Source organism: Balaenoptera borealis, assembly GCF_965194805.1.
Source record: "Balaenoptera borealis genome assembly, chromosome: 11".
Lineage (NCBI taxonomy): Eukaryota > Metazoa > Chordata > Mammalia > Artiodactyla > Balaenopteridae > Balaenoptera > Balaenoptera borealis.
In genome coordinates, this window is record NC_138868.1 from 100,413,176 (window position 1) to 100,436,121 (window position 22,946).

Consider the following 22,946-nt stretch of genomic DNA (forward strand, 5'->3'; position numbering starts at 1 on the left):
CCACACTCAGCTTGTCTATATTTAAATTGTGTATAAGATTATTGCCCTTGGATTGAAGAGGTTGGAGTTTAAGTGATTCTGAAGCTTCCAGTTAAAAGATGCTATTTAAACTCGGTGACTATTATTTTGACACTGACAGTTCAGCACCCTCCCACACACTTTTTATTCTTTTGAACTGCCAGTTGTATGGAAGATAGCAATGTAACTTCTTTGACTTTTTGTTAAACATTTCTGAAAATTCTGTTGGCATTCTGCTTGAGACAGGTCTTTGATAAGAACTATGATGCCTGTCACTAGTGGCATAGCGCCTGCTCTGTGTTGTCTGCTGTTGGTGATGACTTTACATTGAAAAAGAACCGTTCCACCTGAAAGTTCCTGGAGTCCTAGATGAACCCACACAGTTCACTTTTGACACAGTGCTGGGATAGAGGACAGCAGCATATACTTACCACTCTGGATAGAAAGAACAAACTCTCTTGTCCCAAAACAGGCTCTGTTCTTAAGCTCCCAAATGATGACCCTGACCAAGGGCAGCCCTATATTTTCAAGGTGACTTGTGATATACTTGTTATGAAATGTATTACATAGTCTAAACTTTGATAAATTGTACAGGTAAAACTTTTGGACATGTGCTCAATGAGTGTCTACTCTGTGTTCTAGGCATTTGTGAATTGATTTCACAAAGTACAGTAGTCGTGGTCCTGGTAGTAATCTAGAAAATGGGACAAGTTTAAAGACCACTTTTATATTTATGCCCTTTTCAAATTCTTGTTACAAACCCCAGAGGAAAATTTTAGCTCATCCATAGTGGGAAAATTAAAGTAGAGAGAGGTTAGATAACTAGCTTATGTTTTACCCAGCTAGTAAATGACAGAGCCTAAGTTTTCTCTTTATGTGCTTTCTACCATACTACAAATTCCTTTTATAATTAATAACATTTGTGTGTTTTAGAGCTTTACAAGAGCCCTATAATCTCAATAGTGCACTTGTACATTTTAGAGCTCTACAGTAACGCTGAACTCCAAGCAGTATGGATATTAATATCTTATTTTACAGAATAAGACGTTTGAGTCCCAGAGAAATACGCCGTCTTGCCTGATGGCACAAAACTCTTAAGTGGTAGAAGCGGGTGGGACTTAAACCCCCTCCTCATCCTGAATCTTCTGCTCTTCTGCTCAGCATACTGGAGGCTCGTGATTTTAGTTCTCAGCAGCATTTACTGAGCCTTTACCGTGTGTAGTGTACTCTGCCAGATGCTATGAATCAATACTGAAAAAGTAGAATCACATAGCATTGCTCCCCTTCATAATGTAATGGTGGAGTTAGGACAATCGCATGAGAAAAATACCTAACATTCAGTATAATTAAACTGTATAAGCAAAAGTAAACCAGTGCAGCATAGTGAAGTAAATACATCACCACCAATGGTAAACAGTTTGGAGTACGATCTGGGTCGTACCAAACAGCCTTTTAGAAGTTTTTTAATGCTCATTCCTGCTGGTTTATCCTAGGACCAGGTACCAGTAGTCATTCTCAGACTCTCCAGCTGTACTTGCTGCTTCTCTATAATCTATAACCATATTCAGTTCTCTCCTAATTTAAGAGGAAAAATCTTGGCAATTGCCCCCAATCCTGTACTCTCTCCTGTTCCTGCCTACCTTATCAGCCTATCTTCTTCCTCCCCTTCTCACCAAAACTTCTCAAAATGTTGGCTATACACTTCACTCTCTGATCATCCTTTTTACTTTTCCGTCATGACTTTGCTTCCTCTGCCTGTATCTTAAATATCAGTGTCCCAGAGAGTTCTAGTGCCCTACTATTCTTATTCATGATATTTCCTGATGAGGTCCAAATCTTCGCCTCTAGCTCACATTTCTCACCCAACTTCAGACTGTTCCCCTGAAACAGATGCCTCAGACTGAACATGTATAAAATAGAATTCCTCAATTTCCTCCTTAAAACTAGATCTCTCCATATTTTCTTTTTTCTTAGTTGTGTCACTAGTCACCTAATCACCTGTACTAGAAACCTGGGGGTCAGCCTTGACTCCACCTTCCCCTCAGCCCCTATAACTCCTGAAAAGCTTGCTTTCTAAGTTGATCTTAAATCTATTTGTACTACCACTGTACCACTTTGGCCCTCATCATCTTTCCCCTGTATTTTTGCAGCATCTAACTCTTCTCCCTGCCTGTCTTACGTGTATGCAGTGCCTAGCTTAGTACCTTATAAATAATTTATTCTCAATAAATATTTCTTGTATGAGTAAATAAATAAATTTTGATGATTTCTTGGTTTCTTGTAGAATTTTAGGAAAGGAAGATGGATCAACCTAGTGGGAGGAGTTTTATGCAAGTATTATGTGAAAAATATAGTCCTGAAAACTTTCCTTACCGCCGTGGGCCTGGGATGGGAGTCCATGTCCCAGCCACACCTCAGGGCTCTCCTATGAAAGGTAAGAAAGATGGGGCCTAAAACATTTATTTACTGGAGCTTACTTAGGACATTAAACCAGAATATTGCCTTATTTGCAAATGATTCCCTTTATTTTGAATTATGAGTTGAATAGTCTTTCTCCCTTGCTGTGAGTTCAGTTTTTTTGAAAACCTGAAAGGATTTATTTTCCTGCAGATTGGCCAAAAGCTATTTTAGTTGCACTCATAGGGTGAGAGCAATATTTGAGTGATAATATTTCAAGGAACTTAGAGGGTGCAGATGGTACAAGCCTGGCCTGTGCCCTCAGTGACCTTACAGCTTATTGGATTACAACATATTCACATTTACAAAAATATATAATAACACAAGGTAGTTTATGTTGAGTCAAATGAATGGCACAGTGATTGGGAAAGAAATTTAGAGAGTTAATTTATATGATCAAGAAAGGGTTCAAAGCTATGGGATTTGAACTAACCCTTCAAGAATGTAGAATTTGGTTAGAGAGGAGATAAAGACATTCTAGGAGGGAGATTATTATGTGAGCAAAGATCTACAACTAGAAACATGCAAGGCATGTTTTTGGTTTGCATTTTAGCTTAGTGTTGTAATTAACTTATTGGAAGCATTCTTTGTAGTTATGGGAGATTAATATTGAACAGTGTTTTTGTTCCTGTGTCCAAAGGTTACTGAATGTTTATTATTTCTCAATGCAACTATCTTATCAATCCATATAAACTGAAACAGCAGAAAGAAGTGGACTTCTTACTTGGTCATTTTTTTCAGGATCCACTCCCATTCTGAGAAAATTGATTCTGTGAAAAGTACTAAGTTGAAAGTTCATATTATTTGAGGCTTCCATTAATGAAATATACTTTTGTGAGCCTTGGCTTTATACCAAGTGGGAAAAGAGTGGTTGAATTCTCATATTTATCCTTTTTATTAGAGATAGGAAGAGTAATTTTATTGACATATTTTTTTTTAATTCATGTGAATCACTTTATTTTGATATTTGCTTTATTGAGGTGGTATTGACGTATTTTTGAACAAGCAATAGTTTGACTGAATTCATTGAATGGTTTAAGACTCTAAAACATTTTCTCTCATTATAATTATATACTTTTAAAAGTCTAATTTTCATAAGGGACAAATTCTACATGGATATGAAAGGGGAATGATTGATGGACAAGTATGGGAGAAAGATATAGATTTTTAAATGGATCCACGTAAGCGAGGAAGATTCCTTGAGTGATATGAACTTGAAGAACAGAAGTGGTTTAGCAGATAGACTGTCTAATGGTTTGAGATAATTTCCAAAGGCAACAAAAGGTGAAAATACAAATCAGACAGAGAGAAAAGAGCTATCCAGAATGATACTTTTGAACTAAATTTAAAAAAGAAAGAATTGAGGCCAATAAGAACACAGTGGTAGCCCTGACATGAATCACATGGATCTAGTGTCACATGATAAGGTGACAGCATGGATGATGGTTCTGTTGTTGGTAGTTGGGATAAACAATGCTGCCAGGGGGTGAAGCCTCCAGGACTTTTTGGGGGGTACTGGTCTAGTACTTCTGATCTCCTCCTGGGCCATATTTGGCTGTCTCCCCTTAGAATTCAGTACCCTTGGATCCCAGCATATCTTGTATTTTCAAGGTCCTTGTGTAATTTCACACAATTTGATTTTGATTCCTGGTGGCTGAATGTATGTAGACAAGAATTAGGCTGACGTAGAAAGTATTTTGTTTCTCCCATGATTCAGATCGCCTCAACCTCCCAAGTGTACTGGTGTTGAACAGCTGTGGAATAACCTGTGCAGGAGATGAAAAAGAAATTGCTGCCTTCTGTGCTCATGTGTCAGAACTAGATCTTTCTGACAACAAACTCGAAGACTGGCACGAGGTAAAGTTTTTATACTGCTGCATTTTGGTGAAGTGCAGCAATAACTCACTGTATTATTGTTTATGTTGTTACGTATGCTGCTGAATTCTGGTTCTCACTTGAGATTCTTCTCTGTATGTCTCAAGAGAAATAACTGCCTGCTTCAACTGTTTCTATGGTGATTTTTCAATGAACTTTGTTATTGCTGATTTGTTTTTCATTAATGTGAAAAGCACTGAGGAACTTTATTCCAGGCACCAAGAGGTTAATAAGACCACAGAGGTTTAGATTGCTAACAGTGCATTAAATGCTCTACTATTTCACTAGTTTACACATCCTGTGCCCATTCTCTGCTACTACTTCAACATTTATTACTATAAATTGACATAAAAATTACTGGAGCTCGAAACTAAGGTTATAAAAAATTTATTCTTGTTACTGAAATTTATTCCAAATCTTTTAGAACTTTTCCTTATTTTAAGTTGCACTGGTAATTTGACATAACTGATGCCTTTGACCTCAGAGTAACTCTAAACCAAGTTGCACAAATAAAAGTATTATGACATTTTCTCTTATTATTATATATAACATTACCTACCTGATTATAACATGACCTGATAGAAGCTAGCCTTAAGAATAAGAGAGAAATAGTTCTTCCTACTTAATTTCCTGCCTTAATTTAGGTTCTTATTTCCTGTTTGGAAAAGTGTCCTAGTGGGTTTTCCTGACTCTGGTTTTACTCTGCTTCCTCTAAGCTAACCTTCTACGGTGCTACCAGACTCCTTTTAATAAATGAACTGTGAGTGTGAAACTCTCCTGCTTCAAGTCCCTTAGCTGCTTTTCACTACCTCCAAACTATGGTCTGAACTCTCTAAGTGTGACCCTCTATCATACGGCCCTTTGCTATTTCTAGAGTTTTATCTCCATCTTTAGCCATGTGCTTTTCTTGCAGCTCATGATAAATCTGGACATGAAAAGCTTCCTTGCTTTTATTCATTCTAAATCTACTGTTCTCTTTCTCCTCTGTCTACCCAGTTGCTTCCTGTGTATCTTTCAAGACTTGGCCCAAGTTGCTGTTCCTCTCAAACTTTCCCTGACTCTCACTCAGGCAGAATTAGATTATCCTAACACCTGTATCATGTTGCTATAAAGGGATTCATTACATTGTAGGACAATCACTTGCTTACTTGACAGTTTTCCTACTAGACCATGAGCTTATTCAGGGTTTTGTTTTTTATCATCAGCACTGGCATTCTAAGCATTCAAATGTTTGCTAAATGCCTTAATGAATAAATGATTGTATCTTCAGGTTTGATCAGGCCCACTTGTTCTAACTTTTCCTGTGATCTTAAGACATTCACTTAATCCTTCATCATCCATAAGACAGGACTGTTGATAAAATTAATCATCGAGACACTTGGTAGATATTAAATGTGATACAGATTCTAAGACAGCTTTCTTGTTTAAGAAAAATCTATCTATAACCCATTTTTCTTTAGCTTTTCTTATATTCATCTATTTCATAGCCTTGTTTAATCTGGTATCTGTGCTACCAGTTATATTTCCTATTTTTATTAAGATGTTTACCAAAATTCTTTGAGATGCATGTCACTTGATTTCTAAGTCATGTGTTAATATATACAGATTTACTTGGCTGTTCCAAGAAACAACCTCTATTTGTCCACGTAATTATTGATTGATTTACTTATCCAAACAACTATTATAGTTCACTGTTCAACAAATTGCAATCTGTGCCTTCTGGGTCCTTTGAGATGCTTAATTGACACGCATGCTCTGTCCACACTGCACAGATGCAAAAAGAACTACCTTGTTAGTCCTCCTTCTCCACAATTCCCTCAGTAGTCCTGCTGAACCTCTGGTGAGATTTTTGACCTGCATGGGTGACAAGTCAGACCAACTCTTACCCTGAATCATTTCAGCTCCTATGTTCACAGGCTGATTCCCCTAAATTTATTTCTTTGGGAGTAAAAATCTCGTAAAGGTGTTGTGCTTTGTGCTTTCACCTATACTTTGACCACATACATAAGCTTTTGCTAACTGGTAGAAACAGTTTAATAGTGATATAGTTGCTACCTCAGAAGAACAATGTGTGTCAACATGGATCAGAACACAGAGTTTACACTAGGTAATTCAGCCTTTTCTCTGCTTAGACAAAGGTCTCCACTGAAAATTTTCCAGCTCACATTGACAGATACAGCCAGAGGGTCACATGTTTGTTTGTACTCTATTGGTGCTCGGTTTGTATATTCCTGTAAGTGCCCTATAGTCCGATTTCAGGCAGTTTTCAAATGAATGTTTGTTGCTGCTACCTTTCAGGTTTCCGTTTATTTTTGTTTTCATCATTCCTTTATGTTTTGTCCTTAACCTTAACTGTAGTTGATCCCAATCTTCTAGAATATATATCAGAACACAGAGAGATGGGAGAAGTACTGACAACGAAAGAATACTGATTTTTAGGATTGATTAAACTCTTTGCCAAGCTGCAAAATACCTCATAGGTCACAGTTTTAAGACATTACATTTCAACCCATTGCAACCCGTGTATTTGATTACCTAGAAGATCATTTGTCCCTGGCCATTAACTAAGTTTATTTCAGCCAGTATTTGATATACCAACGTGGAACAGAATAATCTAGTTGGTTCTTTTAGTGTTTTTGAATGATCACTAATGTTATGAGTATCTTCTTTTATAGTTTAAACTACTGGCTGCTTTATATTCAGAGACTAATATAAATATGAGTGAGAAGTGTAATACTTTGGGGAGAGGCAAAGATTTGTCTCCATCCATCTAAAACTGGGCATCTATGTATAAAAAAAAAAAATGACGCATTTTTTTAGCTTTTGATTTGAATTTTTTGGCTAAGTAGATTTTTGACTTTTCCCAAGGTACCTCTTTTTTCCTCCTTTCCTTATCAAAACCATTTTATAAAAGACATTACGCTAAGCAGTTGAGAGGAGGGAGGAATTCACCATGGGTGAGATAGAGAATAGCTTGGGTATAAATTACAGATTGTTATCTTACTACCCTTTCCCCATTTTTCTTAAAACTTTAGTTTCTTCCTTTTCAAAAGTCAGAGTAGAGGGTCCCCTATTAAATCATAGAGTTTTGGAGATCTAAAAGGTGATCTAAATTCATCTCCATGTTTCTGCACATGAGTGTCCTGAACTCACTCCAGCTAGAAGTCTTTATTTTTAGAATTTAAAAAAGAGAAGTCAGTATACTGCCCTAGACACTCACTGAATAATAATAGCCTTTACTATTAAGACATTTTCTACCATGAATACATTTACTTGTGTAATGAATACAATATTTTCCAGAATATTATCATTAATTTAAGGTTACACAAAATCCTTTTTAATTTTAACCTTTTAAAGAAAATATTTACTTCTAACATATATTATTTTTCCTGCTTGGATTATTAAACTATAGTCCAATTTTATCTTTTTTAAGATATTCTAGGGCTAATGAGTCATTATTTTAAATCTTTATTCTCATTGGACAGTAGTACAGATGCAGACTATGAAGAAGATCACATCATGTATCTGCTAGCCTTGGGAATTCTTTCAGAAATTGCTTCAAAGACTCTGATAGTATCCACTTTGGGGGATGTTTTCTTCTTTATTACAAAAATAAAATATGAAGGGTTGTGGTTAGCAAAGGTTTATGTGTTGTTTACTTAACTAGGGTTGCACTATAATTAGCAGTTATTCTCCATGCTGTAGTTGGAGCACAATTCCTTTTCATCTTTTTTTTGCCCTTAAAAGAGGTGAAGCAGATGTGACAGGGTGAGAGAGTGTCATGGACATATATACACTACCAAATGTAAAATAGATAGCTAGTGGGAAGCAGCCGCATAGCACAGGGAGATCAGCTCGGTGCTTTGTGACCACCTAGAGGGGTGGGATAGGGAGGGTGGGAGGGAGGGAGATGCAAGAGGGAAGAGATGTGGGAACATATGTATATGTATAACTGATTCACTTTGTTATAAAGCAGAAACTAACACACCATTGTAAAGCAATTATACTCCAATAAAGATGTTTAAAAAAAAAAAAAAAAAAAGAGGTGAAGCATAGCTAGTCATCATCTTATGTATGAAAGGCCTTCTTCATATATTGGTATCCAGGTGGTAGACTGCAGTGAAGGATTGGTCCTTGTGTGGACTGTTTAGCTGTGTTGTGGCCACACACTAAACTCCAGATCCTAACCATGTATCACACAAATGCTTGTTACCATTTTGTCTCAGAAGAGACCAAACAGGAGAATATATGCTGACTGATATGAATCTCTTATATTTTAAACTGAAGCCTAGTGTATTTTCCTCTGAAAGATAGCTTAGTTATTCATTTATAAAATGAAAATAAATACGGTACTACTTCAGAGGGTGTGTTAGAATAGATGAACTAGTGTGTGTGAAGACCATTCCCTCTGACATACTTCTCCGAACCTCCTTGGAATTAATTTACTTCTCACTGATTTTAGAGCTCCTAAACTGTACAGTACATAGTACACAGACCTAATGTAAAGTACAGACTCCCTTTTCTTTCTCCCCATAGTCCTCGACACTGGATACATTTTTGTCATTACCTATGGAGCTCTGAAAAGAAACAGATATCCAGGTCCCAACCATGAAGCTTGTCCCACCTGTGAAGCTTCTGATTCAAGAGTTTATGGTGGCTCCTGGGAATCAATATATTTTTTAAATTCTACTAATGATTTTAAATATGACATATTTAAATAAATATGATATGACATATAATCAGGGTTGAGATACTGGTTCATACTGTACATATCCTATTAGTCATAGTTACATTTATTAAATGGTTTTGTGCCATTAATTTAATCAACAAACATTAAGTGCCCACTTTGCAGTAGTGAACCAGGTAAGTACTATCCCTGCTTTTACATTCTCTTGGGCAGTAGGTAAGGAAACAAGTTTCTAAAATATGTACCAATCACTGTTGAGTGCTTTACACATGTATCTCATCTAATCCTACCAACAATACTGTAAAATAGGTGGGAACTGTTTTCTCTAGTTTACAAGTGAGGAAACTGAGATTCGGAAAGGTTAAGTAACTTGTCAAACCACACAGCTAGGAAGTGTTAGATCCCACTTTGAGTCCAGGTTTTCTGATTCTAAAACCAATCCTAACTATTCTGTTCTACTCCTTTTCTCATAACTTCTAGTTACCATGTCGCCTGGCTGATTGACGCTTAATACATTTACTGGGCTTCTAGTGTTTATATCATACTTGTTTAAGCTAGTTCTTCATTTTTTCTGGTTATATTTATGATTTACTTGTTGTGGTGTATTGGAAAGAACAGTGGCTCTGATTTTTAAATCCTAGATTTGGCTTTTGTGACCCTGAAACCTTACTCAAATTATTTAACATCTCCGAGCCTCAGTTTCCTCATTTATTAAAATAAAAGAATATTAGTTACCTTGCAAGTTGCTTTGAGAATTTAGTGAAATAAGTTATATTTTAAAAACCTAGTACAATGCAGAGCAAATAGTTAAGGTCAGTAATCAGTAAAGCTCATTTCCTTTTCTTTTTCTGTCTACCAAGATGCTAGCTAAATCATTAGGTTGATGATCATGTTTTCTCTTTTGTAATATAGTTACGGATGCTTTTTATTTCTGAGTAGATATATTTTAAAGTTTGGGGCATCTTTGAACCAAGCCAAAACTGTTTTCCAAGTGATTGTGACTATGTGATCAATTTTGAATACCTGAATTGTTACCATGTAGTCTTTAATAAACCTTCAATTAGCCTTAATATTCTACTGAGGATGGAAGGAAGGAGATATTCAGAGAGAATTACTGTACATGACCCAATCCCAGCTCTTGAAAACTTGTAGCCTAAAATGTCATCTAAATGATCTTTTCTCCAAAATATCATGTAGTGATATCAAAGAGAATATTATACAGAGTAGAATCAAAAACTTTGCCAAAGGTAACATGGAAAATTTTTCTTTTCTTCCATTAATTTTCAGTTATGCTACTATTTCATAGAAAGAGATTAAATTATTTGCCATGATTTGTCGCAATTATTTATGCCTCTCTGCGGGTACCATCACTAAATAGGACTCCATAATGTAAATGGCCCTTTGCCCGGAGACCCACTCACTTAGGTTTTCTTGAGTATGATTGTTGTTTAAAAGCTCTGATTGCTGCCTGATATGCTTTTCCTTCTTTTCTCCACAGGTCAGTAAAATTGTGTCAAATGTTCCCCAGTTGGAGTTTCTAAACCTGAGTTCCAACCCTCTGAATTTATCGGTTTTAGAAAGAACGTGTGCTGGGTCCTTCTCCAGGGTTCGAAAACTTGTTCTCAACAACAGCAAAGCTTCTTGGGAGACAGTGCACACGATACTGCAGGAGTTACCAGAGTAAGCCCAGAGAGCGCGACAGAGAGGGGGCCATGTTGCCGTCTGTGTTAGTACAGAGAGTTACTGCTGGTCTCCCATCTCAGAAATACTAGAACTGCAGATTGAATGGAGAATGAGGTTAGAAAAATGGAGTAATTAAATGAGGCTGTGAGGGTAATCTAGTAGCATTTTCACTGGAATACTTGTTCAGTGTTGGGTAGCACCAAGACATGGGATATGTCATCCTTTGGCGAGAAGATATCCCTGAGAAGCACTTATCGTTTCGAGATCAACCCAGACTTTTTCCATTTTAATCTTCTGATTACCTGATTCCAGAATTTTGCCTTAGCACTTTTCCTTGGGAGGAAAAAAAAATCATAGTGTCTCTAAAATATATTAACACTCAGATGATTAAGTGCCTACCTTGCATGATGGGAAAAAGGACCTAGTATTCCTTTCAATAATTTAAGCAGGAAATTATACTTTTGTTTGTCAGCTTAGAAATGCTCTGTTATGTTTTGTTTATATCTATCTTTGTATATGCACATAAATATTAAAAGGAAGTAGTTTAAAGAAATATATGAAGCTGTAGTCTCCTTGACTGTCTAAATATGGAAATTATAAAAAATTATAAAAAAAAAATTACGGAATCTGGTCTCAACTTACTTATTCCATCTTAGTTTCTCACTCTCCCTCTAATGAGATTGGTTTTCTCACTGCATGCAACATCTAGCATGGCATGGAATGAGCTTTTAAATCCCACTTCCACTTACTATCCTTATGACCTTTGATAAGCTTTTGTCTATAAAATGAACATAATTGTCTATAAAATTGCAGAAATAGAAGTACAGTCTATAAAGCACCTGCACAGGACCTGACACAGGGTAGGAATTCAGTAAATGATAGTCATTATTTCTTTTTCTAAATACTTGTCATGTTGTTTCTAGAATTTCCTTCTGTGTCCTCTCAATTTACCCAAGTCTACCCCTCCTTCAAGGCCATGCATCCTTTCCTGACTATTCCAACCACAATTTCAATCCTATCCCTATATGAAGTACTGTTGTACTTACAGTTAGTGCTGCTTCATTTAGCACTTATTTACTTAAGCACAAAATTAATTTAGTACTGGGTTATATCATTCTCTGCTGTTTTATGTATTTTAGGTTTTGTCTTCCCAGCTGTACTTTAAGCTTCAGAAAGACATCTTTATAATTTTCTCTACAACACCTAGCAGAGTCTCATACATAGTAGGCGCGTATTTATTGAATGACTGAAAATAGGTGCAGAGTAGAATCTTAACTGCTGTAAACAATGCAATATTTCCTTTTTCCTCTGCAGTTTGGAGGAGCTCTTCCTGTGCCTTAATGACTATGAAGCAGTGTCTTGCCCTTCCATTTGCTGTCCTTCTCTTAAGCTACTACACATAACAGACAATAACCTCCAAGACTGGACTGAAATACGCAAGTTAGGGGTTATGTTTCCTTCGCTGGATACCCTCGTCCTGGCCAACAACCATTTGAATGCTATCGAGGAGCCTGATGATTCATTGGCTAGGTTGTTTCCTAATCTGCGATCCATCAGCCTCCACAAGGCAGGTGAGGAACAGGCCTGTTCTCATTCTACATGCAGATTGATCTGAACTTATGCATGAAATACAGTGAAAGTGTATTTCTGTCACTCACAGCTCTGCCTTCTTACAGGATGAATTTCAAGAGTGACATGCAGATGCCTATTTTTTTTTAATTAATTAATTTATTTATTTTTGGCTGCGTTGGGTCTTCGTTGCTGCGCACGGGCTTTCTCTGGTTGCGGTGAGCGGGGGCTACTCTTTGCTGCGGTGCGCAGGCTTCTCACTGCGGTGGCTTCTCTTGTTGTGGAGCTCGGGCTCTAGGCATATGGGCTTCTGTAGCTGTGGCTCACAGGCTCAGTAGTTGTGGCTCGCGGGCTCTAGAGCACAGGCTCAGTAGTTGTGGCGCACGGGCTTAGTTGCTCTGTGGCATGTGGGATCTTCCCGGACCAGGGCTTGAACCCGTGTCCCCTGCACCGGCAGGCAGATTCTTAACCACTGCACCAACAGGGAAGCCTGCAGATGCCTAATGATTAGCTAAATTTAAGGCATTCATTTCCATAAATGCTCTGATAAATATCAGCATTTATCAAATATTTGTTTGGCATAGCATTATATTAGCTATTAATATTTTGTATATTAAAGGGGTCATGCTATGAAAGGAGTGAAATGAAATTGATGAGTTGGATAGTAAAAGGCAGGGTAAAAAAAGTACAGAGAATTACAGACTAGACTGTTTTGTCTGGATTTAGGTTGAGGAATCCCAACCTGCTATGGCTTTCAAATTCTCACTTTCCTTTTCTAGTGTTTACATATAATTGATTACCAGTTTGTTGCCATCTGATTCTGTATATCACAGGAATGAATATTTTAGCCTATTTTTTAAAATTAATTAATCATTTTTTAGAGTCTTTATATTCACAGCAAAACTGAGCAAAGCTCCCATATACTCCCCGCCCTACATGGGAACAACCTCCCCCGCTATCAACATCCCAGCACCTAAGTGACACCTTTCAGTTTACCTGCACTGACACGTCATCATCCAAAGGCCATGGTTTACATTAGGGCTCACTCTTGGTGTTGTACATTCTGTGGGTTTGGACAAATCTGTAATGACACACATTGTAGTATTGTACATAATATATAGTTTACTGCCCAAACCATCTTCTGTGCCTATTCATCCCTCCCTCCCCCCTAATCCCTGGCAACCACTTATCTTTCTGCTGTCTCCATAGTTTTGCCTCTTCCAGAATGTCATATAGTTGGAATCATACAATATGTAACCTTTTCAGATTGGCTTCTTTCACTTGGTATTACGTATTTAAATTTCCTCCATGCCTTTTCATGGCTTAATAGAATGTTCCTTTTTAAGCACTAAATAATATTCCGTTGTCTGGATGTACCACAGTTTATTTATCCACTCACAAACTGAAGGACATCATGATTGCTTCCAAGTGTTAGTTTAATTAATAAAGCTGCTGTAAACCTCCATGTGCAGGTTTTTGTGTGGACATAAGTTTTCAGTTCATTTGGGTGAATAACAAAGAGTGCAGTTGCTAGATCATATGGTAAGAGTACATGTAGTTTTGTAATAAACCGCCAAACTCTTTTCCAAAGTGACTGTATCATTTTGCATTGCACCAGCAATGGATGAGACTTCCTGTTGCTCTGCATCCTTTTTTTTTTTTTTTTTTTTTTCAGTTTCAACATTTATCAGCATCTTGCTTCCTGTATTTATCCCCCATACTGTTTTTCCTTTGGGGGGAATATTTTAAAAGCAAATCTCAGCAATCATGTAATTTCAGCCTTAAAATCTTCAGTATGTATCTTTAACAGATAAAACGTACTCTCTTAGTCTACAACAACCCTCTTACCTGCACCTGATTTTTTTTCTATTGTCCCTTTCTACATTTATGTTGCTTCATGTCCTTGACAGCATTTGGTGCTGTGAGTGTTTTGGCCTTTGGCCATTCTAATAGGTGTATAGTGGCATCTCATTGTTGTTTTAATTTGCATTTTCCTGATGGCATATGATGTGGAACATCTTCTCATATGTTTTACTTGCCATCTGTACATCTCCTTTGGCGAGGTGTCTGTTCAGGTTTTCCACCCATTTTTTAATCGGATTGTTCATTTTCCTGTTGTTGAGTTTTAAGGGTTCTTTGTATATTTTATCAGTATGCCTTTAGCAAATGTATTCTCCCAGTGTATGGATTTTCTTCTCATTCTCTTGGTATTGTCTTTCAGCCTATTTTTAAAACAACTACATAAGTAAAAATAATTCTGACCCATAACTGAAAAAACATAAACGGTTTATTCCACCATGGAGATTATATGGACAGGAATTAAGTCTTAAAAACAAGTGATTTGCATAAGGAAGCTGTTTATTTCACAACTTGACATCCCTTGAGCTAACTCTATTCTTCCTCCTAGATGGCAATGCCATTCTGAAGGGAAGAGGACAGTGACCTGGGATGGTTTTGCACCAGGGTCCTCACAAACTGCTCCTCTGCCTTTACCCTTGCTGAAGGTTGATAGAAATAGGAAGGGACTACGTTGTTTTCTGCAATGGATTTAATGTGTCGTAAAACTGACCAGCTTCATTATTACAGGGATATTTTTCCTACCAGTGCCAAGTATTGACTTGACTTGGATGATACATTTGTTCACAGCTATAGGAAGAGTTTCCTTTTAGGTTTGAACAATCTTAATTTGTTTCATGCTTTCCTACCCAAGGGTTCAGTTTTTTTGTTTTTGATTTTGTTTGTTTGTTCTAAATTTTGAAACTGATTTCCCTGTCCCCAAAATGAGGACAGTTGAAAGATGATATTTAGTTTCGGGTTCTATTGACCTTGCCCATTTTAGTGTTTGTTAGGTAGACATTTACTCTGGCAGTGTCCACTCTGATCAACAGTTATGTTCTCTGAGTCTCTGTCTGATGAAAGAGTTGATCACATCACTTTTTCAATTATGTAATCATGGCATCCATCCTGCTTATTAAACCACCAGTGACCCCCTTTACCAGCCATTTGGGTGGAGAATCAGTAGATGAGTGGCTGTTGGAGAATAAAGGGGGTCCCTCGAGCACTGGTATCACAGGGATAAGAGAGGTTACAGGGGAGTTTTTATGGTGTTTTATTCCATTCTTTCCTTGGATAAAGAAAAATTTCAGGATCTCTGATAACTAGTTTATGATCATTTTAACATTTCAGAACCTATTAATGGAAATAAATTTTTTTGCTATGTTTATCTTCTCATTTGTGCGCTTTTCTGGATTTACTTAAACAATATATTTCTCAAATTAGGTTTGCAGTCCTGGGAAGACATTGACAAACTAAACTCATTCCCTAAACTTGAAGAAGTGAGGTTGTTAGGAATTCCTCTTCTTCAGCCATATACCACCGAGGAGAGAAGGAAATTGGTAATAGCCAGGTCTGTTGTACTGATTATTCTGCTTTCTTTTCTCGGGGCTTTGTTGTTTCATTTAAGGGATAATGCACTGTTTGGGGGTGAGGGGAGCGCACTGTATGTTTATCCATCTCTAGAACAGACTGCTTGAAGGAGCTGCTTCTGTAGCTCCAAATCCTAGAGGAAAAGGAATGCAATATGATGAGAAAAATGTGAAATATAATTGATCTGCCAAGACCACTGAAAAATTCCCTCACAAATCTATTCTATTTTTATACTTTTCAATATTTACAATATTTGAAATCCTGTTTTGGGTCATGAAGAAAAAGTAGGTATAATAGGGAATCAACTCTATTTTAGTTACCCTTATTTTCTGTGTTAACATAGAAGTCATTTAAAGTGTAAATACCTGAAAATTGGGCTGTTTCATTAGTGTAAAACTTAAGAGAGTAGCATCTGTGTTTTCGTCTTCAATGGAGATTGACTTAAATGTGACCACCATGCTGTTACCTTCTTCCTCTGACTCCCCTGCCTTTCGTGTCTCAGCCTCTGCCTCCCCCAGACTACTGAAATGTCCCATGAGGGTTTATTTTTGTATGTGTCTTTAGCAGCAGTAAGGCTTGACTAAGATGTACAGGGCCATGGAGTTTTGATTTGTTCTCTCGTGTACTATACATAGTAGTTTTGACAGGGGAACAGTAGGCTTTAAGGTTCCCTAAAGAAGAGTGGTTCTATAAACCAGTTTGATCTTTCTGACCAACTAATACCTAGCAGGTCTTTACTGCTTTCCAGTTGTTAACATACACAGTAATGTCCCACTGAAGAAATAAATTTCAGCATACTTTTCTTCTACGAAGAGTAAGTCTTGCAGGCCTTGTAGTTTATTTTCTTTACACAGTTCTTTTGTAAATATAATAAATGAATTCCTGAACTATATGACCAACTTGTACTGACTGCTTTGTAGACCTGTGCTGTCCAGTATGGTACAATCAGCCATGGGTGACTTTTGAGCACTTGAAATCATGGCTAGTCTGAATTGAAATGTGCCGTAAGTGAAAAAGACACACTGGATTTCAAACACTTTATATGAAAAAAAGAACATTTAAGTATTAAATTAAGAACATTTAAGTATCTTAGTTATTTTTTTAGTATTGATTATAGATTGAAATGATTGTATCCTGGTCATATTGGGTTAAATATAATATACTATTAAAATTAATCTTATCTGTTTTACTTTTTAAAATATGGCTACTAGAGAATTTAAAATTACGTGTGTGGCTTGCATGATACTTAAGTTGGACCGTGCTGCCTAGGATCTTATTTTGAAAGGTGAGGTATGGTTGTAAAAGGTCAGTGTCACATCCAAAAATGAAACTTTAGATATTTTTGGTCCTTTTATTTTATACCACGTTAGTTCATGCTGGTAGTTGTACACGAGGAGAGCTACATCAAATGAGTCCTTTCAAGAGAATAAGACTGGGCCTCAAACCAATAATTTTATTTCTAAGGCTAAGTATTTTTATTATCTTAAAATGTCTCTTTTGCTTTTTATTTATAGATTGCCATCGGTTTCCAAACTTAATGGCAGTGTTGTCACTGACGGTGAGCGAGAAGATTCAGAGAGATTTTTTATTCGTTACTATATTGATGTTCCACAGGAAGAAGTGCCATTCAGGTAAAAATCCCTCATCAGCTTAGCAACACTTTAGCAACTATTGAGGCAACCTAAGAACTATTGCTTTAGAGCAAAATCTAATAATTTGTTGTTGGACTCTCTCAGAGAACTTTGGTGATAGGTTAAAAAATAAAGGAAGAAACGCAGAAAGCAAACCTGCTTTATCTCATTTTCCACAGTGTATTTCTTCTAGCCTTGCACTTGTATTAAGAATGGCTGGGTAAGTACGTATTTGACTACTTCTAGTAGTTCCCACTCCATGTTCCTTATCATCAATTCCTTTTTGATCCTCTTCTCCAGGAGCACATTTTCACCCATCCCCAAAACTGGTTTCTTCTTTCGCATTGCATCTGCTTTTAAGATATACTATGTGCTGCAGTTTGGAAGATTTGACAACTGTGCACGAGGTTTAGAGAATATGAGAAAGGGACTAGAAAATAGACTCCTGAGGGAATATTAAAGGAATTAGGATGGTTGAGTGGGAATAGAAATGCTGAGGCCTAAATTAGTACCTTTAAGTATATGAAAAGTAAATATGTATTGTTTGGTGAGAAACTACCTTCATTATTCTGTAAATGTAAAGGAAATGTAGCAGATATGATATACGTAAATATAAAGGAAAAAAAGACCCCCCCCAAACAGGTTTCTGGGTGTTGGAAACTAGAATCAGTTACCCCCAAATTTATATTCTTTTCTTAATGACTTTAAGAATAATACGAAATCCCACTCGGCAGGAGGAGTTTCAAACCAACAAGATGCAAGTTAGCACTAAATGTGAGTCAAATCACATTCTAGTTATAAATTTCTTTTGTCCTTCTGGTTACAAATTTCTGTGATTCTAATTCATTCTTACTGAACATTACTTTTTCCCAAAGTTCTCTATTATTTACAGACTTTAAGGGGGTCGCCATTCTGTAAGGCTCAACCAGTGCTGTGTAAAAATATCTGTGCTATTATCAGTAGAATTTTAAAGCTTAAGCATTTAAAAAATATTAGACAAATTAAGTAAGGATTTTGAAGCTAACCTTTTAAAATTAGCTAAGAACAGCTAGGTAGGGAGAGATATGACTGCCTTTTTAACACAACCCAGAAATGTTAGGTTAAACCACATGAAAATTTTTTCGGGTTAAAAAAATGGTCTGATAACTATAGTTTTCATTTGATTCAATCTAACGTATTAATAAAAGAAGTAAATATTCTGGATTTGAGCATACGTCTATCATTATAGTTTACTTATCTTCCAGTCTGCTACAGGAAGCAGTATATACATAGGCAGTAAATTGTTTCTGTCCCTGATGGCATAATTATCCTAAAGTGCATTTATGCCTCTGTAGTAGTCAGTGTGCTTGAATGCATGTCATGGAAACCATCTTTAATCAGGGGAGGACTTTACTGGAGGGATATTGAGAAACTAAAAGAATTGCTAGGTGGGCTAGAGAACCCGGTTTAGACAGGAACCAAGGGAGGCAAGGATAGCCAAGGTTTCGACTTACAGTCTTCTTTATATATTTCTGTTGGCACTACAACGCTGGACTTAACCACTGAACACTTGCAGCCGTGTCATGGAGTTTTGATTTCCCCATAAGTGCTGAAAATAATCCCTCGCTGACCTTTGCTTCATTCCCTAAGGGTCAAAACTATGCATCTGACCAATTGATTGGGTATGTTTAAGGCATGTGCCCACACTCTGTCTCCCAAGAGATTAGGGAAGACAGATTATCTTCTCCACTTTGGCTTCTGCAATGAGAGGTAGACTCTTGCTTCCCCTGATCTTGGGACTTCCCCCCAAATAGGAACAACTCAGCAAAAAGGATGTCTACTATAGTCCGACACTTTGACTTCTTTGACTTTCCCCATAGTTATATATTAAAAATTATTCTTACCTATCCTAATAAATTTCTTGTATAAATGAAAACACATTTCTCTCTCCCTGAAATGAGATAACCTATTCTAATCCTACATAGACTGTGAGCAATTAGCTACTGCCAAAGATTTATACAGTCAAGGTATTTTAATTACCACTCTGGCCTTGCTGCCTATTTATGTAATTATGCCTCCTTTCTCACTCAGTAGTAGTTAGAGGCCACTGCTTCGTCTCCTCCTTCCTTCTTTTTTTTTTTATTCTTATTAGTCATCCATTTTATACACATCACTGTATACATGTCAATCCCAATCTCCCAATTCATCCCACCACCACCCACACCCCCCGCCACTTTCCCCCCTTGGTGTCCATACGTTTGTTCTCTACATCTGTGTCTCAGTTTCTGCCCTGCAAACCGGCTCATCTGTACCATTTTTCTAGGTTCCACATATATGCGTTAATATACGGTATTTGTTTTTCTCTTTCTGACTTGCTTCACTCTGTATGACAGTCTCTAGATCCATCCACATCTCTACAAATGACCCAATTTCGTTCCTTTTTATGCCTGAGTAATATTCCATTGTATATATGTACCACATCTTCTTTATCCATTCGTCTGTCGATGGGCATTTAGGTTGCTTCCATGACCTGACTATTGTAAATAGTGCTGCAATGAACATTGGGGTGCATGTGTCTTTTTGAATTACGGCTTTCTCTGGGTATATGCCCAGTAGTGGGATTGCTAAGTCATATGGTAATTCTATTTTTAGATTTTTAAGGAACCTCCATACTGTTCTCCATAGTGGCTGTATCAATTTACATTCCCACCAACAGTGCAAGAGGGTTCCCTTTTCTCCACACCCTCTCCAGCATTTGTCGTTTGTAGCTTTTCTGATGATGCCCATTCTAACTGGTGTGAGGTGATACCTCATTGTAGTTTTGACTTGCATTTCTCTAATAATTAGTGATGTTGAGCAGCTTTTCATGTGCTTCTTGGCCATTGTATGTCTTCTTTAGAGAAATGTCTATTTAGGTCTTTTCCCCATTTTTGGATTGGGTTGTTTGTTTTTTTAATATTGAGCGGCATGAACTGCTTATATATTTTGTAGATTAACCCTTTGTCTGTTGATTCGTTTGCAAATATTTTCTCCCATTCTGAGGGGTGTCTTTTCGTCTTGTTTATGGTTTCCTTTGCTGTGCAAAAGCTTTTAAGTTTCATTAGGTCCCATTTGTTTATTTTTGTTTTTATTTCCATTACTCTAAGAGGTGGATCAAAAAAGATCTTGCTGTGATTTATGTCAAAGAGTCTTCTTCCTATGTTTTCCTCTAAGAGTTTTATAGTGTCCCATCTTACATTTAGGTCTCTAATCCATTTTGAGTTTATTTTTGTGTATGGTGTTAGGGAGTATTCTAATTTCATTCTTTTACATGTAGCTGTCCAGTTCTCCCAGCACCGCTTATTGAAGAGACTCTCCTTTCTCCATTGTATATCCTTGCCTCCTTTGTCATAGATTATTTGAACATAGGTGCGTGGGTTTATCTCTGGGCTTTCTATCTTGTTCCATTGATCTATAGTTCTGTTTTTGTGCCAGTACCATATTGTCTTGATTACTGTAGCTTTGTAGTATAGTCTGAGGTCAGGGAGTCTGATTCCTCCAGCTCTGCTTTTTTTCCTCAAGACTGCTTTGGCTATTTGGGGTCTTTTGTGTCTCCATACAAATTTTAAGATTTTTTGTTCTAGTTCTGTCAAAAATGCCATTGGTAACTTGATAGGGATTGCATTGAATCTGTAGATTGCTTTGGGTAGTATAGTCATTTTCACAATATTGATTCTTCCAATCCAAGAACATGGTATATCTCTCCATCTGTTGGTATCATCTTTAATTTCTTTCACCAGTGTCTTATAGTTTTCTGCACACAGATCTTTTGTCTCCCTAGGTAGGTTTACTCCTAGGTATTTTATTCTTTTTGTTGCAGTGGTAAATGGGAGTGTTTCCTTAATTTCTCTTCCAGATTTTTCATCATTAGTATATAGGAATACAAGAGATCTCTGTGCATTAATTTTGTACCCTGCAACTTTACCAAATTCATTGATTAGCTCTAGTAGTTTTCTGGTGACATCTTTAGGATTCTCTATGTATAGTATCATGTCATCTGCAAACAGTGACAGTTTTACTTCTTCTTTTACAATTTGTATTCCTTTTATTTCTTTTTCTTCTGTGATTGCCATGGCTAGGACGTCCAAAACTATGTTGAATAATAGTGGTAAGAGTGGACATCCTTGTCTTGTACCTGATCTTAGAGGAAATGCTTTCAGTTTTTCACCATTGAGAATGATGTTTGCTGTGGGTTTGTCATATATGACCTTTATTATGTTGAGGTAGGTTCCATCTATGCCCACTTTCTGGAGAGTTTTTTTCATAAACGGGTGTTGAATTTTGTCAAAAGCTTCTTCTGCATCTATTAAGATGATCATATGGTTTTTCTTCTCCAATTTGTTAATATGGTGTATCACATTGATTGATTTGCATATATTGAAGAATCCTTGCATCCCTGGGATAAATCCCACTTGATCATGGTGTATGATCCTTTTAATGTGTTGTTGGATTCTATTTGCTAGTATTTTGCTGAGGATTTTTGCATCTATATTCATCAGTGATATTGGTCTGTAATTTCCTTTTTTTGTAGTATCTTTGTCTGGTTTTGGTATCAGGGTGCTGGTGGCCCCGTAGAATGAGTTTGGGAGTTTTCCTTCCTCTGCAATTTTTTGGAAGAGTTTGAGAAGGATGGGTGTTAACTCTTCTGTAAATGTTTGATAGAATTCACCTGTGAAGCCATCTGGTCCTGGACTTTCGTTTGTTGGAAGATTTTTAATCACAGTTTCAATTTCATTACTTGTGATTGGTCTGTTCATGTTTTCTGTTTCTTCCTGGTTCAGTCTTGGAAGGTTATACCTTTCTAAGAATTTGTCCATTTCTTCCAGGTTGTCCCTTTTATTGGCATAGAGTTGCTTGTAGTAGTCTCTTAGGATGCTTTGTATTTCTGCAGTGTCTGTTTTAACTTCTCCTTTTTCATTTCTAATTTTATTGATTTGAGTCCTCTCCCTCTTTTTCTTGATGAGTCTGGCTAATGGTTTATCAATTTTGTTTATCTTCTCAGAGAAACAGCTTTTAGTTTTATTGATCTTTGCTAATGTTTTCTTTGTTTCTATTTCATTTATTTCTGCTCTGATCTTGATGATTTCTTTCCTTCTGCTAACTTTGGGTTTTGTTTGTTCTTCTTTCTCTAGTTCCTTTAGGTGTAAGGGTAGACTATTTATTTGAGATTTTTCTTCTTTCTTGAGGTAGGCTTGTATAGCTATAAAATTCCCTATTAGAACTGCTTTTGCTGCATCCCATAGGTTTTGGATTGTTGTGTTTTCATTGTCATTTGTCTCTAGGTATTTTTTGATTTCCTCTTTGATTTCTTCAGTGTTATTTAGTTATTAAATAACTTGGTTATTTAGTAATGTATTGTTTAGCCTCCATGTGTTTGGGCTTTTTACGTTTTTTTTCCCTGTAATTGATTTCTAATCTCATAGCATTGTGGTCAGAAAAGATGCTTGATATGATTTCAATTTTCTTAAATTTACTGAGGCTTGATTTGTGACCCAAGATGTGATCTATCCTGAAGAATGTTCCGTGCGCACTTAAGAAGAAAGTGTAATCTGCTATTTTTGGATGGAATATCCTATAAATAT

The 22,946-nt window shown here is 36.8% G+C and overlaps 1 protein-coding gene across 1 annotated transcript in view; it reads left to right on the forward strand.

Moving 5' to 3' along the window:
- The window catches only part of TBCEL (tubulin folding cofactor E like), a 69,221-nt gene that overhangs the window by 18,534 nt on the left and 27,741 nt on the right, over positions 1 to 22,946 (forward strand). The window contains exons 2-7 of the mRNA XM_082339828.1: positions 2,303 to 2,452; positions 4,193 to 4,332; positions 10,536 to 10,717; positions 12,035 to 12,291; positions 15,569 to 15,695; positions 17,230 to 17,346. Coding sequence (XP_082195954.1) covers positions 2,320 to 2,452; positions 4,193 to 4,332; positions 10,536 to 10,717; positions 12,035 to 12,291; positions 15,569 to 15,695; positions 17,230 to 17,346 — 956 coding nt within the window. The 5' untranslated portion in view covers positions 2,303 to 2,319. The remainder of the gene's footprint in view (positions 1 to 2,302; positions 2,453 to 4,192; positions 4,333 to 10,535; positions 10,718 to 12,034; positions 12,292 to 15,568; positions 15,696 to 17,229; positions 17,347 to 22,946) is intronic.